The following is a 19,308-nucleotide window of genomic DNA, read 5'->3' as shown; positions in this document are numbered from 1 at the left end:
AGTATGTGTGTGGGAGTGGTAATGGTTTGGGAAGTAGTGCATGAAATTGAAACATGCCCATGAAACATGACTGTTGTCTGGTACCATGATTGACCGATGTACTGAACCAGAGAGAACACACTCCCCCACTGACTCCCCTGTTCTTGGAGCAATGTTTAAGCAACTCCCGGACACACAAGAACTCCTCTCTCATGGTTGCCTAGCTTGGTATACAATATTTCCTTAGTGGTGCTTGCTAAGAAAAGCATCACTACTATTGCTCACACCTAGGGTTAGGAATTTGAACAAACCCCTTTTCAGCATTTCATTTCCTCATGTGGAACACAAAAAGGAGATATTAGTTTGAATTTTAGCTTCAGTCACCATTCACTTTCATTGTATTGAAAGTTGCAAGAAAAGTGAATGGTGACAGAGGCTGACATTCTGCCTTAACATGGCAATTAAAACAGCATACGGGTGAAAACAGTTCATTTTTGAGTGAACTATCCCTTTGTACTTTGACGCATATCCCAGCGTGAATCATTTGTGCTTCAGAAATTAATGATAGGCCTAACGCTGTTTGTAAGCAAACACTTAAAATCATAATGTATTGCACATTGTATTGCACACAAGGCAGTAATGAAATGCACTTACTGTACCTAAAACGTCCTCTCTCTCTCAATGGAATGGGACATCCATAAACATATCTGTTCATTCAGACGGTTCATCATTGAACCGGATAAAACAAATGATTCACCAATTAATTCAGGCCTGTATGTAGCATTGGGAACTTTAATTAATATTAGTCAATCGGTTTAGTCAAGGCCTTGCATAAACGTTCCTGTGTCTTTTTAATCAAAATATTTAGGTAATTGCACCCACTCGGAACACTCTAGATCATATACGGTGTTCAAAACATGGGGGTTTCGTTGAATTACAAGGCCTTGATTCAATGCTCCACTGCACTTGGGAAATCAGGAATTTGGCTCGAAAGAAGGCCCCCCATGTTTGTGGGGCCCCACTTTTTATCGTCCAAAAAGAAATCCTGTTAGTGACAAATCCTCAATAATGGAGAGAGAAAGAGAGAGAGTGGAAATTAAGAATGGGTGAAAGAGTAAAATAGTCTGAGAGAGCTGTAAATTCAGGAGGGGCTAGAGTCAGGGTGGGGGCTGGCACTTTGAAACAAGGCTTGAACCCCACTAAATTAACCCAAAACAAAAGAGCATACATTACTTAATTTGTTTTATTTTGGACTCCTGGATTTGAGTTTAAGGGGCATTTTTTCCTTTATGAAGGCGTTGTTTTTTCCTAATCACACTTAAATGTTATACATTTATTCATTGAGAATTCTCAGATTGCACAAAAGTGGAGTGGTGGTGGCGTAGTGGCTAAAGCACAGGGCTGTTAATCAGAAGGTCACAGGTTCTAACCTCATGGCCACCACCATTGTGTCCTTGAGCAAGAGCAAGGCACTTAACTCCAGGTTGTTCCGGGGGGATTGTCCCTGTAATAATTGCACTGTAAGTTGCTTTGGATAAAAGCGTCTGCCAGATGCATAAATGTAATGTAAATGTAAAAGAAATTCCTATAGAAGTGTGTTTATGTATGTATATATATAAAATGTTGCTTAAATTATTTTCATACATGCGTAAGCCATGTAATCGAAGTGCCAAGAGACTAATTCGTCAGGATAAAAAGGGCATATTGTGCTTTTCTGTGACATCACCCCTAAGAGTAAAAGGAGACAGGGAGGTTCCCAGTTTTACCTCTGGGGTGAAAAAGCCAGAGCCTGATTTTGATTGCCATGTCTCCATGTGGGAGGACTGCCCTGGCCTCACTCCATCCATATACTTCAGCATTTAAATAAATGCATGCTATTCGGATTGCAGCTTTCAAACAGAAAAGCACTTCAGGTCAGAGATCTCTGAGAAAGTCTGCCATGAACCGTCAAAGAGGAGAAGATTTCCTCCACTGAATTATGTATGAAAAGGCAATAGGATAGAGGGGTGCTATGTGCTTTTAACTTGTCAGTCTTTCTCTGTTAGGTTAGAGATGCTATGAAAACCATGTGGTCAGTCTTAGGTGGAGTATGATAGATGATCTAAACTCTGAGTTAATGCGGCGAAAACACAATCAGACATGTCAACATAAAAAAAAACTGGCATGCCACTGGCATGGCAAAAATGTCTGTTATCATATCAATGTCTCATCTACATAGGTTCATAAAGATGGGGGATTGAACAATGTACTTGGTCATACCACAGATAAACAGCACTGTGAGACCTACAGTATATCTAAACCAGTCACCATTCACTTATTGTACAGAAAAAAAAAGATCAAATGAAAGTAAATAGTGACTGAGGCTAACATTCTGCCCAACATCCCCTATAGTATTCTATGGAAGATAAAAGTCATTCAGATTTAGAACAACATGTGTAAATTAAATTATTTTATTTTTGGATGAACTATGACTTCATCGAGTCAAACAAATCTCAGACAGTCCAAATTCTTGTTCAGAAAAGCCTTCGAGTGTGTGTGTCTTCCAAGACATCAGCTCAGCTATCCAGCACTAACATAATAATAAAATACTATATATGAAAATAGGAAGCTTGGCTTTGTGCAAGCAACTGCCCTTAATGTCAGGAAGCAATGAACAATGTGCAACGATAACATTCCTCTGCACGCTAGGTATGTGAACTTGCACATTTGCATCGAGCGCCTTCAGTTTTGTTTTCTTTTGAAAACATCTGAGAACTTTCCTGGATTAATCATTTACTTCTCGCATTACGATTTGCCATTGTACAGTGAGATTTGAGACGCTGACATGAAAAACCTTTTAATCCGGTTATGTGAATGCTGGGAACAGGAACTAGCTCACACTTTGACATCTAGCTGTTTAAGATCAAGTTTTACCATGTGGCATGATGTGTCACACTCAATATTTAGAGTGTTCATATAAAAACCTCTCTGCTTTCTCAAAGAACTATTTTGAAAGGCAACAGGTTATTCCAGTCAGCACGATACACTCACTAACTAGGCCTGTCTTCACTTAAAGAGGTAGTTATGCGCCATTCTGGCACAGTAACACACAAAAACTATATAATAAAGATAAAGCAGCACATACAAACTCTTTGCACATGCATGTCTCTTCAAAAGAAAATAACACTGGATGAACAAGTTTTAAATGAATGCTTCAGAGAAATCTACTTGCATTGTGTTGTCTGTTTTTTATTTTGTGATTTCATTGTACATGACACACCTAGAAGAAAATTGGAGAGGTTACTTTTAATTTGAGCATCAACTTGGTCTCAGATATTTTAAAGCAGAGCAAAACCAGACAAGTTTCAGTAACACTTTTATAAGGTTACATTTGTTAACAACATTAGTTGACATGCACTAACAATGAACAATACATTTATAGTATTTATTAATCTCAATGTTTATTTTTAAAAAGTTAACATTATTAGTTTACCTCAAAGTCCGCAGGAGGCGCTATATGGCAAGCCATATTATCACTTAAATCACTGAAGTCCCAGGATGAAAAAGTTAGGCATCATAAATGTGGCATCATTTGAAAGCTTAGAATCTGAACATTTTAGAGAACTCCATTACATTTGTTACAGAAAACAACAAAATAAGGTCTGAAAACATTTTCCACAAATTGGCCCCACCTAGAGGTTACATTTTAGAAATGTTAAAATTAATATAAAAGTCCTTCACATTGCACTTAACATATACCAAATGAAAGCTCTCATTCTCAGGAAGGCGACTGTACAGTTTATTTTGTTGCATTAATACCACAGTTTGAATTATTTAAAATATCACAAAATACAATTTTATTCTGGTAAGGCATAAAATGCAAACGTCACTTTTCTGTGCTGATCTGATCTGTAAGCCCCAAATAGCCTCAAACATTGTATCTAAACTATCCTTGGGTTGTTTGATTTAAAATGAATTAAATTATTTGTTTGTGAGCTTGCTTTGCTGAATACATTTACATTTACATTTATGCATTTGGCAGATGCTTTTATCCAAAGCGACTTACAGTGCACTTATTACAGGGACAATCCCCCCAGAGCAAACTGGAGTTAAGTGCCTTGCTCAAGGACACAATGGTGGTGGCTGTGGGGATCGAACCAGTGACCTTCTGATTACCAGTTCTGTGCTTTAGCCCACTACGCCACCACCACTGAATAATCTAATGTTGTGTCAAAAAAGTTTAACAAAACAGTTCAGTAGAAAAAGAATGAGAACAAATCATCAGCGAAATAGGTTCTCATCTCTTGAAGATTAAATGTTACACATCATCGTAAAGCTGGGTTTCTTTGTTTTCCAATGACACCTAGCTTGGGCTTCAAAACAACTCAGGAGTCAAGATATTCAACAGAATAGTGCGGAAGCTCTTTGCACTTAAAAACAACTTGTTGTCTATGTGTGAGCGCTGATGTGAGGGCAGAGCACCACCTACATTTCAGATCAGTATAATGTGATGGAAGGTGTGAGAGGACAAATTCTTCTTTCTAGTACTTGCTGCCATCCAGTGGAATAAAATAAGACCTTTTGCTCAAAAACAGAGGACACAGAACTGAAATGGTATGCTTTTATACTTTAGAAATTAAAAAAGGTGTTATATGTAATATTTTTACTGTACTAAATCATAAAATGACCATAATATGTCTTTAGAGAATTAGGAAACATACTAAGTTGAAATACTGGCTTCTCTGTTAGCAATGCTACAGCCAGTATATTCTACTTTGAAGTTTCCATTCCGGGCCGGAATTTCGGTTTATGTTTTGTCCAGTGCGATCCCGCTGACCGCCCACTCCCCAATAATATTTCGACTGGTGAGTCTGGTGCGGGGCAGACAGCTCTCCAATATTTTGAATTTGGACTGCAGTACCAATTTCCATTTATTGCAATCATTTCAGAAATGTAGGGGGTATCTGTAAAATGAGACCATTTTTATGAAATGAGTCCACTTTGTGTGAACAGGGAGCTTTTAAATTAGAGTGTGAAAATTCAGGCAGCAGCAATGACAAATGAATTGTGTTTTTATTAACTAATATTAACAAATGACATACTGTAAAAAATACATTGTTAATTGTTAGAATATGATCCCTAATGTTAATTTACTAATTAACAAATGTAACCTTATTATAAAGTGCTACCCACATTTCCATGACATTTTAACATTGTTCATTTGCATAACTTTTCCAGACCTAATTTCCAGATTAAATTAGTAAATGTATTTCCAAGTTTTCCATGACTGTGACAATGACTTTAAGTTGCCAAGACTTTGATTGTCTAGACAAATCTGATCACAGTGTGACAATGAAATGTCATCTGAAACTTTAGGAGATATGAAGTCTTTTTCTCAGGAGAACAGTCGGAGTTGGAAGAGCAAAAGTCTCCATTTGCTCACTTTATCTCATTGAGTGATTTTTGATAGTACTCAGTGCATTGGTGTGCATGTAAGCATGCTCATGGTGGTCTATTTCAATCACGTTTACATGAACACTCTTACACTTATTGTACTTTATATAGTAAACCGACAACACGTTTGGTCATGTAAACACATTTAATGGCTCTCCTTTTTCAATATAAATTCATAAAAGTCTTTAGAATAAACCAATTGAAGATTTGTGGCCATAACCCCAATTTCACATTGTATGTGTACCTTATACCTTTACTCCCGTTCTTGACTTATCCAATGTACACAAGTGTGCATGCCTCCTCACGCGCACTCTCTTCACAAAAACAGAGAATTCCCAGATTATTTCAAATCTCATGTAAACGTGGAATTCTTGATTTGTCGTATTTGTTAAATAAGCCGATTTTCAGGAGTTATCGGCATACTGGTGTGCATGTAAATGGCTCAATATCAGTGGTTTGTTGCATTGCCAAGATTTCCCAAAATCTAGATGTTTCCAAACCAAATGTAGCCAAATTCTTTAACACAGTATCAAAATAAACATGATCACAATCTAGTAAAAAAATAAACAAGTTACCCTGAGAGAAATGATACAGTCTGTAAAACATCAATAGAAATGGATTATTTTCCCCACACTCTGAATGAGAGAAGAAACCCCAAAGGTGCTATAATAGCAAAAGATCTCGCAGGTAAGTGGACAAACAGTAAGTCTGCATTCCATCACGCTTATCTGCACCCCCGGCTTTTCCCCATGTGCTAACAGTGACCGATAGCTTCCCTCAAATACTCCCTTCCAGTTGTTTCTTTAAATCGCCATACTGCTCAGTTTTTATGAAATTCCCTTTTGTCAAAAGTGCTGACAGCAAAGAAACTGCTTAAGAAGTTGCAATTCCCAGACAGAAGAACATTTTCCAAACGGCATTGTATTTTAACAGAAACAAGTTAAAAGTAAACATGGTGTCATGTTTTTGAGAAAAAAGTTTTTTTTATTTTTTTATTTTAGTTTTTTTATGAAATTGTGCCATCCAATAGTTCACCCAAAGTGATTTGAAAGGTGTGGTTGAGAAACAGATCAATATTTAAATTGGTTTTAATTATAAATTCTCCTCCCTGCTCCACTTTATCGTTCACATTCTTCTTGTGTTTTTGGTGATTCACATTCTTCATGCATGCCGTCAAGGTTCAGTTGAAGAGAGGGTGAGGACTCATAGAGAGGAGAGATGACAGGCTTCATTTAATGAAAAAAATAAACAAAACAAACAGAAACAACCCTAAAGGGGAAAACTACAGGACAGACTGGGTTCAATGCTCCAGGCTGGAACAGACACACAGGGGAGGACAGGAACAACCACAGGAGAACCTAACAGGATAATAAACCACAACGAACTGGCACAAGACAAAAAAACACAATAGGGTTAAATAGGAAAGAAACCGAGCAGGGAAAGCAGGAAAGCAGGTGAAGTAAATGAACTGATAATAAGGTAACAAGGGGTAAGGGTCAGGATGAGAGATAGGAGAACACATGGCAAACAACTTAACAAGAACTATGTGCTCACATCAAACACAACAGATCGGACAGAAAGAGCACATTGCAATGAAGCCAACACTGGTCATGTTCTCAAACAAACACAAATACAAGACAATAGAGCACATGGCAATGAAGACATCTATAGTCATGTGCTCAAACAAAAACACAAGACATGGAGCATGAACGTCTGGATACCGACTCAGAAACAAGACCGAACCAGACCGAAGAGTCAAGATCCAGACACCACGCTCTGAACATGAGACACAGACTAGACAGAAGAGCACACGGCCAGGAAAATAACCAGAGCCGTGCGCTCACACAGAGACATAGAACATTCATGTCAGGATCCTGTCACCAAACTGACTGACAAATGAGATCCTGACATATACGCCCTCTACTGGGCAGGGAGAAGAATTTCTATGAAAGAAATTACTTAAATATTGATCTGTTTCTCACCCACATCTTTCATATTGCTTCACAAAATATGGATTTAGCTACAGGAGTTGTATGGATTACTTTTATATTGCCTTTATGTGATTTTTGGAGTGTCAAACTTTTGGCACCCACTCGCATGCATTATATGGATCTACAAAGCTGAAATATTCTTCTAAAAATCTTCAATTGTGTTCAGAAGAAGAAAGAAAGTCCTACACATCTGGGATAGCATAAGGGTGAGTAAATAATGAGAGAATTTTACTTTGGGTGAACTATCCCTTTAAGGAATGTCCCTGAAAACTTTGTCAAACCAAAATGGTATATCTTATTTTCTTGGAAAAGTAAAGGCCTACTATCTGTTTTTCTGAAAAGGTTAGATTTATTTGTGATTTTGATTTGTATCATTATTCCATAACAATAAAATAATCATCTAGTCAATTAAAAAGTGAAATGTATAAATTCTGTGCCACTAGCAGCACCAAACGGAATTTAAATCATAGTGTAACAAAAGTTTCCTGAACACTCCCTCCATCTTCCATTGATTATACACATAATTTTTTATTCAAGTATTTCTGCATATGCAACTAGTTTCAGTATTCAACTTATACGTACAAAAAGTTGGGACAGTATGAAAAATGCTAATAAAAAAGAAAAAGGAGTGATTTGTATATTATATTCAACCTTTGCTATATTGAAAGCACTACAACTAAACGTTATATGATGTTTAACCCTGTGAATTTAATTCAGATGATTGCAACACGTTCCAAAAAAGTTGAGACAGGGCAATTTAAGACTAATAACAATTTGATGAGTTAAAATATGTCGATGTGAAACAGGAGATGTTAAACAGGTGAGGCAATCGTGTCATCGTATATAGAAAGCCTTCAAAAACAGCCTAGTCCTTCAAGAGCAAGGATTGTTCAAGACTTGTCAATTTGCCAAAAGATGCTTCAGCAAATAATCCAGCACATTGAGGACAATGTTCCCCAAAAACAAATTGGAAGGATTATGGGCATTTCACCCTCTACAGTGCACAATATAGTTTAGATTCAAGGAATCAGGTCAAATATCGGTGCGTAAAGGCCAAGACGAATACCACTTCTGAATGCATGTGATCTCTGATCCCTCAGATGTCACTGTCTTAAAAACAGCATTAATCTGTAATAGATATCATGAACATAGGCTTTGGATAACTTAAGTAAACCTTTGTTAGTCAACACCACTCGCCACAACATCCACAGATGCAAGTTAAGAATTTACTATGCAAAGCAGAAGCCGTACATCAACACTGTCTCTGGGCTCGGTCTCATCTTAGATGGAAATTAGAACAGTGGAACTGTGTTTTTTAGTCCGATGAGTCCACATTTCAAATTGTTTTTAAAAACACAGCCTTTTTTCACAGGGCCAGAGTTGTGTCTGTGCGCATGGCATGGGTAACTCACACATCTGTGAGAACACCATAAATGCAGACAGATATTTTTTTTTTTTTTTTAGAGCAACATATACTGCAGACCAGAACCGTCTTTTCCAGAGATGTCCAGACATTTTCAGCAGGACAACTTCAAACCACATAATGCCTGGATTTCAAGTGCATGGCTGTGTAAGCAGAGAGTGCGAGTGCTAGTTTGGCCTGTTTGCAGTCATGACCTGTCTCCAAATTGAGAATGTTTGGTGCATTATGAAGCACACCATATGGCAAAGAAGACCCCGTACAATTGTGCAGCTAAAGACCTACATAAAGTATGAAAGGGGGAAAATTCCACTTTCTAAACTTAAACTTGTGTCTTCAATGCCCAAATGCTTAACAAGTGTTATTAGAAGAAATGGTGATGTTTCACAGTGGTAAACACTTGACAGTCCCAAATTTTGGAGCATGTTGCGAACTTCTGATTTGAAATTACTGTAGATTTTCAAAAAACAATATAATTCACAAGTTAAAAACTCATATAATGTTTAGTTGTAGTGTTTTCAATATAGCAAATGTGAATATAATTGCCAAATTACTTATTTTTGTTTTTATTAGCATTTTTCATACCGTCCAAACTTTTCAGAATTGGGGTTGTCGTAGCATCATTTATGTAGACATTATAGTATTCAGTTAAGCTTGATAATAAATTCCCTACATTCAAATGTGTACATAACACATACAAATGGACAATACAGCAGGTTCCGAGCACGCTAACACCATAATAATAATTCAGAGATAATGAAATGAAACAATGTTTTGTTGTCAGCAGGCCCATTCGATTCAACAAATACTTTGTTGCATTGATGTTTTGCAATGCATGTTCAATTTAAAAATCATTAGTAAATGTTTCAATCCAAAATGTATTTAACATAATGGGAAACGTCTTGTAACTATGTGTTGACGAAAAGCTAGAGGTTCTCCTTCAACCAGCGAATGTAGTTTTCAAAACTTCGCAATCCAACGGAGAATTGCAAGGGCCCAAAAGCAAAGCTCATGCATCCATGGAAACCGTCTTCATAGTGATCAACAGTGACGGCAACTCCGGCCTCCTCCAGACGTCTGCCATACATGAGTCCATCATCTCTCAGCACGTCATGCTCACAGGTCATGATGTAGGTGGGCGGCACTGCCTTCAGCGCTTCCTTTTCAGCTAGTAAAGGGGCCGCTCTCACGTCCAGCAAACCTGGCAGCTCATCTAACAGCTTTGGGTCACCCTGAAGTGGAAACAGGGGCTTGTAGTTCTTCTGAAAAGCGACCGGAAGAAGTTGTGTCCAGTTTATCTTAGCTTTAGCTGCGGCTATCTTGTGGCCCTGATTCAGAGCTGTGTGGTTGTTAGCTAGCAAAGAGGAAACAAGTCTGGGATTCCCACCAAGGTACTCCAGCCAATAGAGGGCCATGTGTGAACGGTATAGGACAGGAATGTTGCCATTCTGCTGGTTGGAAGGTGTGTTGAAGTCCAAGGCCTGGAGCGCAGGGTAGATAAGGGCCTGAACTTTGTACTTAATAGGAGCACTGCTGTCCAAGGCTATCTGTGAAAAAAATTAAAAATAAATAAAATATATATATATATGTGTGATTATCAGCCAACTTTAGTTAGAAAATCCTTTAATACGATATAAGCAAGAGCAGATCAATTTTGAAGAATGAATGCTTTCTATAGTGCTCAAGAGGATTGAGTATCTAGAGGAGCAATCCTCGCCTTAAAAAATATAAATCCAAATTTTGTTTAACTAGTGATTTTATCACAAGCTAAAAATTACACCAAATGTTATATTTATTAAAATGGGTTTGTGTGACTTTCAAATACCCATTTTATCCTTAAAATTAGAGGTAACAATAAGTTGACAATAAGTTAATATCATCCATCATTTATATACAGCATATTTATATTATAAGAATTCATCTCCACAGCAAAAGCTCTACCTTAAGATGTCCTACTGACTATCCAAACTACAACTGTACCTACAAGTTTCACTAGCAAGCTTATTATGTTATATGTGCACATGTTGTTATTCTTTCCTGTATTGTGGGGTATAGATGTCAACAGGGTCACACAATTTTTTATTTGCAATATGTTTGTAACATTGATATGATTTTAATTATATTATTGGAGTAACTATTTGCACTAGGTGTATACAGTATAGCACCTGCCACACTGCCCAGCTATTTGCACTCCAATAGTCTGATGGAAACACAGAAATTAAAGACAAACAGCACACCTAGTGTTGCTGCAGTGGGTTGGGGTGTAAAGACGATATGAATGTGCTTTTTTTCATGCAGATGACCGGGGTTCAAATCCGCCTTTTGTTTCACTTTTTCCCATCCTGTTTCCTGTCTCCACTGTTAATGTTTTCTTTAATACTACTTATAATAGGGGCCTGGGTAGCTCAGTGAGTATTGACGCTGACTACCATCCCTGGAGTCGTGAGTTTGAATCCAGGGCGTGCTGAGTGAATCTAGCCAGGTCTCCTAAGCAACCAAATTGGCCCGGTTGCTAGGGAGGGTAGAGTCACATGGGGTAATCTCCTCGTGGTCGCTATAATGTGGTTCTCGCTCTCTGTGGGGCTCATGATGTGTTGTGCGTGGTTGCCGCGGAGAATATCGTGAAGCCTCCACATGCGCTATGTCTCCGCAGTAACGCACTCAACAAGCCACGTGATATAGATGCGCGGATTGATGGTCTCAGACGCGGAGGCAACTGAGATTCGTCCCCCACCACCCAGATTGAGGCGAGTCACTATGCCACCACAAGGACTTAGAGCGCATTGGGAATTGGGCATTCCAAATTGTGGAGAAAAGGGGAGACAAATAAATAAATTAATAAATACTACTTATAATAATAATAAATCAAAAATTATATAAAGTTCGATTGTGTTGAGAGAAAGGTTTAAAGCCAGGTAAAATGAACATGGTGTTAATATGGTGTAAAATTAATATGGTGTTAATTGTAACCATGTTTAATTTTGTGGTTGCTTTGATTTTACTACAAAATACCATGGCGATACTATGGTTACTTTTATAAAATAAAATACTACATGTAAGTATTTAATTAAGGATTCAAATAGTATCTGCCGTGGGGTGTAAAGTATTAATGCAAATAGCCTCTGGCTTCTGCTTCACGCCTGTTTTATCGTGGTGAAGCAGTGGGTGAGCTGAACTGAAAAAGTGCATCACAACAACAATCTGCTGCAGTAACTGCTGCGTCTACAGAAAATAAAGTTATAAAATGGTAATCAGGTGTGAGCTATTGATAAGTGTTACAAACTTGATCTATCGTATTTACATGATGCTGGTGTAATCTAATGTAATCTTGTAGAATTATTTAATGTAGACAGTCAACACAATAATCTCTGCTCATTATTTAGTGGAAGGGTGAGGCCGATGAGCCTGAATGTTGTTTTGCACAACAGAGGATGGTTTGATTACTCGGTTTGGTTCAGTCACACTTAATAATATAGTTAATTATAAGTAATTATGCCTAAACATTTAACACCAGCCATTCCTCATAAAAAGGACACACTTCCAAAAATATGTTAACACACCATCTTCACCAGCAGCCGAGGTAACTGCATCCCAATAGAGCCAGATGTCTGCCAAAAGCAAACAAACAAATAGAACATTTTGCAAACAAACACAATCCGCTTCGTAAAGGAAAACTTGACTCTCAAACAAACAGAAAGTGATTTGCAAATACAAAAGGCCAGGAGTAGTTCTCTTGTATTACAGGCTTAACAAACAAATGTGTTTTTTTACAAATGTAAAAATATTTTTTTCACCAATATAAAAAATGTGTTTCATATGAGCCTCATACATATTTCACAAATAAATACAATCTATTCCACAAGTTCTACAGGATTGTCGAATAAATACAAAATCTGATGTGAACAAATACATACCACTTGTGAGTCACGTGACTTTAGGCACAAATTTCTCAACCACATCCTTTTTTAAAACAGTAGATGGTGCAATGCTGCCACATACTTTCATTCAGTTATGTCATTACTACATATTACATGGTTAAAAACGACTTATTTTCTAGTAAAAATAATTTAAATCCTTATTTTTTATATATCATTTTTCCTGATCAAGTGAAAACGATACATTTTCTACTAAAAATGAGATAGAAAAGACCGACATGGGGCCCCATCAAAATGCATGGTCTTATAAAAGCTGCTGAAATACCAACAAACTTTTCGGCAATATGTCCAGGAGTTTGTCTAATAAACACGAAAATAATGAAATAATGAAAATGCTGGCAAACGTGGAAATTGCATGTCATTGTGTCTACACACATACTAAAGTTATTGAACATGTATGAACATTAACTTTAGTATGTGTGTAGACACAATGACATGCAATTTCCACGTTTGCCAGCATTTTCATATTATTTCGTTAATAAGGGAAATGATTATGGAAGAACAGGTTTGAGAAGCATTGATGCTCAGCTTCTTAGGGAATTTATAAAAGTGGCCCGAGATAAATATATTTAGTGTGACACTCGATTTTATCATTTTCGTGGGCTCTTTTTTTATCAAACCGCAGAATGAAGACTTTAAAGTGGACCTATTATGCAAAATTCACTTTTACATGGTGTTTGAACATAAATGTGTGTTGGCAGTGTGTGTACACAACCACCCTATAATGATAAAAATCCCCATTAATCATAAGCACTGTCTCAGAACAAGCCGTTCACAGATTCTGTACATAGTGACATCACTTTGTACAGGCCATGCCCACGACTGTTGACGGACATGTATGTTTGTGTGTGTTGTTTGTTATAGCGCATAGCGAACGTTGTAACAGTATTTGTGTGTGTGTGTGCGTGTGTTGGTCATCCATAGTTGCAAAACTGCTGAAAAAACTCTACAAATAAATAAATGTATCAAATATCCATTCGGAAACTTCCTGGTTCATTCTCAAAGTTGTTACTTCTGACAGAGTCTCTCCCTCATCAGTGTCCGACTCCGATTCAAACATATAGGGCTGAACACCACTATTTTCACTGTCTGTCTTATTGCTTATGATGTCTAGTTATCTGAAGCAAAAATGTCAAACCTCCACCCTATTCTGGATGCTGGGCGGGGAGCACCAGCTCATTTGCATTTAAAGACACACACACACAAAAACAGCTAGTTTTTATTCCCACCCAAACATTGGCATTTTCAACATGGTATAATAAATTATCTGTAGGGTATTTTGAGCTGAAACTTCCCAGACACAATCTGGGGACACCAACATTTTTAATTACATCTTGTGAATAGGGGCATAATAGGTGCCCTTTAAGACATAACAGCTTCATTTTTTGTTACAGCATAATTTTCTGTAAAGCTGATTTGAAACGATGTGTGTTGTGAAAAGTGCTATACAATTAAAAATGACTTGTCTTGACTCTTCAGCGACCACTCCTTTGGTTGAAAACAGATGCACACAGATATACAACGACGGGCCTTAGCATTGTATTGAACTATACATATCACCATATTAAGACACTTCATTCATTCATTTATCTTCTGGTTTCAGGTCTAAGCACTGTGTATCATAAAATAATGTAGCCTAAAATGGAAGATGATCTTTAAAGTATAAATTGCAACGTTAGTGGGAATCAACCTTTGGCATAAAGGTATTAAAATGTCTTTATGGTTAAAAGTGAGGATAAAATATACATAGATCAGTTAAATGAACTATGCTATGATGACAACAAATGCTATTCCTGTGCGACGTTTTATCTCGATATTATTAGAACATTTCTTGTTTTTACCTGATCAGAAGAAATATAAGGATAAAACATATTTTATTTACTAGAAAATATTATTCATTTCATATTTTGTTATTACTAGAAAGGATAAAATATTTACTAGAAAATAAGTATTTTTTAACATGTAATATGTAGAAACGACATAACTGAATGATAGTATGTGGCAGCACTGCAGAACTTGTAGCATAGATTGTATCAATTTGTGAAATATGATGTAGGCCCGTATGAAACACATGTTTTATATTTGTAAAACACAGCACATTTGTTTGTTAAGCCTGTAATACAGGAGAACTACTCTTCAACTTTTCTCTCAAATGGCCTTTTGTATTTGCAAATCGCTTTCTGTTTGTTTGAGAGTCGAGTTTTCCTTTGCGAAGATGATTGTGTTTGTTTGTTTACTTTTGGCAGAAATCTTGGTCCATACCATCCCATGCTTTTCCTTTGTTAATTAAAGGGATAGTGCACCCAAAAATTATCTCATAATTTCTCACCCTCATGCCATCTCAGATCTGTATGATTTGTTTTTCTTCTGCAGAACACAAATTAAGACTTTTAAAAGAAAATTACAGCTCTGTTGGTCCATACAATGCAAGTGAATGGTGACCAGACCTTATATGGTCCAAAAAGAACATAAATGTAGCAAAGATGTAATCCATAAGACTACAATGGTTAAACAGAGGCAGACTGGCCATCTGCAGAACCGGGATTTTTCCCGGTGGGCCGGCCACGAAACGGTGCCGCCAAACGGTGCCACGATATTCCAAAGAGGCCCACGATATGCTAGCAAAGATGTAATCCATAAGACTAAAATGGTTAAACAGAGAGAGGCAGACTGACCATCTGGAGAACTGGCAATTTTCCCGGTGGGCCGGCCACAAAACGGTGCCGCAAAACGGTGCCATGATATTCCAAAGAGGGCCACAGTATGCAACCACCCACATATAACCCCCCATCGCTTAACAAATTATCTTCATGGCCGATTTATGCTTATTTTTGTAATTTAAAAGTTTTTTGCTCCAAGCTGTAATTAATAAAAATAATTTAAAAAAACGACTACAAATATATGCTTATTCTTATGTAATATCTACTTTTTCATGTCAATTCATATTCATTATGTCAATCAACAACGTACTGTCACTAAAGTGAATTGGACTTCCCAATGCTACATACACTGTAAGTGATTAAGTGAACCGTTTACTCGTAAAACCCTGAATATGAGAGAGAGGAAGGTTTAGGTGAGGCACTGGATTAATGCCTTGGTTTGCCAGCTTTATTGCAATGTGACAAAAATGTAGTACTTTGTCAAGCTATACCGCTACTCATCACAAATGCTAATTGTTGCAAAAATTGTTAAAAGTTGTAGTTAATTGTGTCACTACATTTAGATAGTTACTCCTAAAACTAGTTGGAGGTACCTGCAGAGATTTGACTTAAACTCAATACCTGTTGAGCAACAGCAGCGGCAAGATTCCCCCCGGCACTGTCACCTGACACAGCTACTCTTTCTGGGTCTATCGAGTACAGAGCCAGCACCTCTGCTGTCAGGATACGTTTTGAGGCCTGAAGTGCATCATTGTACTGATCTGGGAAATGTGCTTCTGGTGCCAACCTGTACCTGAACATAAAAGTATCACAAAATATAAAATGAAAGCTGGTATGTAGCTAAAATAAGACCTTTAAAGGGACAATTCACTCAAAAATGACATTTTTCTCATCTCATCATCTGCTTACCCTCATGTCATCCTAGTCGTGTATGACTTTCTTTCTAATGCAGAACACAATATAGATTTTTAGAAGACCATTTCAGCTCTGTAGGTCCATACAATACAAGTAAATGGTTACCAGAACTCAAAAGGTCCAAAAAGGACATAAAGGCAGCACAAAAGTAATCCATTCCACACCAGTGATTAAATCCATATAATCTGAAGCAATACGATACATGTGGGTGAGAAACAGATAAATATTTAAGTTCCTTTTTTTTTCTCCCCAATTTGGGGGAGCCCAATTCCCAATGCGCTCCAAGTCCTCATGGTAGCATAGTGACTCGCCTCCGCGTCTGAGACCATCAATCCGCACATCATATCATGTGGCTTGTTGAGCGCGTTACCGTGGAGACATAGCGCATGTGGAGGCTTCACACCATTCTCTGCAGCATCCACACACAACCTACCACGCGCCCCATCGAGAGCGAGAACCACATTATAGCGACCACGAGGAGGATATCCCATGTGACTCTACCCTCCCTTGCAACTGGGCCAATTTGGTTGCTTGGGAGACCTGGCTGGAGTCACTCAGCACACCTTGGATTCAAACTCACGACTCCAGGGGAGGTAGTCAGCGCATTTACTCGCTGAGCTAGCCAGGCCACCATTTAAGTCCTTTTCTACTGTAAATCTACAATTTCACTTCCACATTCTGGTGTTCAAATGACTTTTACTTTAACATTCAGCCACCTACTGGTTGGGGCTGGACAAAGATGGAGATTTATAGTAAAAAAGGACTTAAATATTGAACTGTTTCTCACCCTCACCTATTACATCGCTTCAGAAGACATGGATTTAACCACTGGAGACGTATGGATTACTTTTATGCTGCCTTTATGTCCTTTTTGGGGGGTGTTTCGCTGGCCTTTTCTGCATATCACGGCGGCGTTTTGTGATCCGTTCTACATAATGCGGTGGCTTGTTTTAGCTTAGCGCGGCTCATTCGGCCCATTTCGTGGCCGATCCACCAGCCCGCTCGAATCTTGGGAAAATGCCAGATTACCAGTCCAGCACTGATACTCGCCTTAATTTCTCAGTTCAATTACATAATGTTATAATTATAAAATTCACAGATAAGTATTGTTTATTTCAGTGGGTTTATTATAAGTAGCCACTCATATATATATAAAACTCATGTGCAGTTTATTTTAATAGGCTTTTAAAAAATTTGAAAATTATTTAAAATGTATTTTAAAAATGACAAGTCATTTAACATTTAAACTGTTAAATTTAAAAAGATACGTTAATTTTATCACCTAAATTAATTAATGTGTTCAACCTTCTATAACGCCCACATCTACAAAACAGACCCTCTCACCTCTGCAATAAACACTGAGATTTTAGTCCCGTCCGAATCAGTACATGAACTCACAAACGTAGGATGATTTAGAAACCTAATCCTGTCCGAATAGGGCTATAGACATTTGGGATGGCATGAGGGTGAGTAAATGATGAGAGAATTTAAATTTTTTAGTGAACTATCCCTTTAAATATGTACAGTACAAAATAAATAACAAAATTGGGCAAAAAGAAGTCCTAGAAAAATATCCTGCATGCTTACTCAACAGATATTACGACTGCATCCAACTCTTCAGCTACAGTTCTGCACTGCATGTCATAAGACTGCATCTCTTAAAATAAAAAGAGGCATTGAACAGGTTAAACAAAAGACTGCCAATATTTCCCATTGAAAATGCTAGTCAACAAACACAAATGTCATAAATAAGTTCTTTTCACCACTTTTGATCTATTATAGATTGAGTGAAATGGTGAAATTTATCAGATACAAGTTTAAATCTCTAAAGACTTTCTAAGACTTCAAATCTTTCTCTTAGTCCTTCTCTTTACCACATTCAAAAGGATAAATTTACATTAAATGTGTCATTCCTACTATGCATTACATTTTCATGCCCCAACACATATTATGTCTAAAACAATTTGGATAATACTGAGCAAACATGCTGTGCAATGGCAAATACCTTTAGGTCTTGACTACCATCCTGTTAAGTTCCATTCTGTTCATTTTCTTGCCATTGTGTAAATAATCAAGTTATAATTCATAAAGTACTTGAGCTTGACCTAAGCATATTTTTGAAAAGCCTTGTATACCCATTTATAGAAATACTTAAGTAATTACAACACAAGCACAGTCATTTTTAGTCCCAAATTGTATGAAATGCAAACTCGAGTTATCACATACTTGCACTGCCAAGTGCCCATCCACCTCCATGGAAATAGACCACCCCTCTCTTCAAATGTTGCTCCAGTCCTGATGGAGTGGACTCAAACACTCTTGCCTGCACTCCAGAAAAGGAAGTGTCTGTCACTCGGACGGTTGGGCTGGACTGTGGACCCTTCATCTGTGTCCATGACACAGTGTACTTCATAAATTCGAAGGGGTGACTCAATCCAAGATTATGAACTAAAAAACTCTAACAGAGAAAGAATTTAAGTCAGAAGATCAAACAATAAGATAGTTAAACTATGTTTAAGTGTCATAAACAGCAGGTCTCTTCATTGGGACAATTGATCCATATATTGGCCTACATGATTTTTTTTAAAAACATTATTATCACATAATATATGTGAAATGTGCTGGGATCCAAGAAAACATTTGCATAGATCTACATACAATAATCAAAGAAAATCTGACATTTAATATTTTTATTATTAAATTATTACATTAATAATCATGGGGATTAACGATAATACATATGTAACAATGATATATATATATATATATATATATATATATATATATATATATATATATATATATATATATATATATATATATATATATATATATAAATAATTTATATTAATACAAAAAATGCTTATTCTTACCAAATGCATTATTGGACGTGTCATTGCATCAATAAACATAAGCTTCCATGGCTCTGATATAGTGCTGGGCAGAGGGAGATACATGTAATAAGCCGCTGCTAT

General features: G+C 37.2%; 1 protein-coding gene across 1 annotated transcript in view; it reads right to left on the bottom strand.

The window, feature by feature from the left end:
* Positions 1–5,116: 5,116 nt before the first annotated feature.
* LOC127635374 (neutral cholesterol ester hydrolase 1-like) overlaps positions 5,117–19,308 on the bottom strand; it is a 14,322-nt gene continuing 130 nt past the window's right edge. Inside the window, exons 1-5 of the mRNA XM_052115367.1 lie at positions 19,207–19,308; positions 18,560–18,791; positions 17,921–17,990; positions 16,040–16,211; positions 5,117–10,370 (exon numbers count right to left, since the gene is read on the bottom strand). The exon at positions 19,207–19,308 is cut by the window's right edge and continues 130 nt beyond it. Of these exons, the coding sequence (XP_051971327.1) occupies positions 9,750–10,370; positions 16,040–16,211; positions 17,921–17,990; positions 18,560–18,791; positions 19,207–19,308 (1,197 nt within the window). The 3' untranslated portion in view covers positions 5,117–9,749. The remainder of the gene's footprint in view (positions 10,371–16,039; positions 16,212–17,920; positions 17,991–18,559; positions 18,792–19,206) is intronic.

The sequence above is a fragment of the Xyrauchen texanus genome, chromosome 42, assembly GCF_025860055.1.
Source record: "Xyrauchen texanus isolate HMW12.3.18 chromosome 42, RBS_HiC_50CHRs, whole genome shotgun sequence".
NCBI classification, from domain to species: domain Eukaryota; kingdom Metazoa; phylum Chordata; class Actinopteri; order Cypriniformes; family Catostomidae; genus Xyrauchen; species Xyrauchen texanus.
This window is presented reverse-complemented; position numbering and strand designations above follow the sequence as displayed.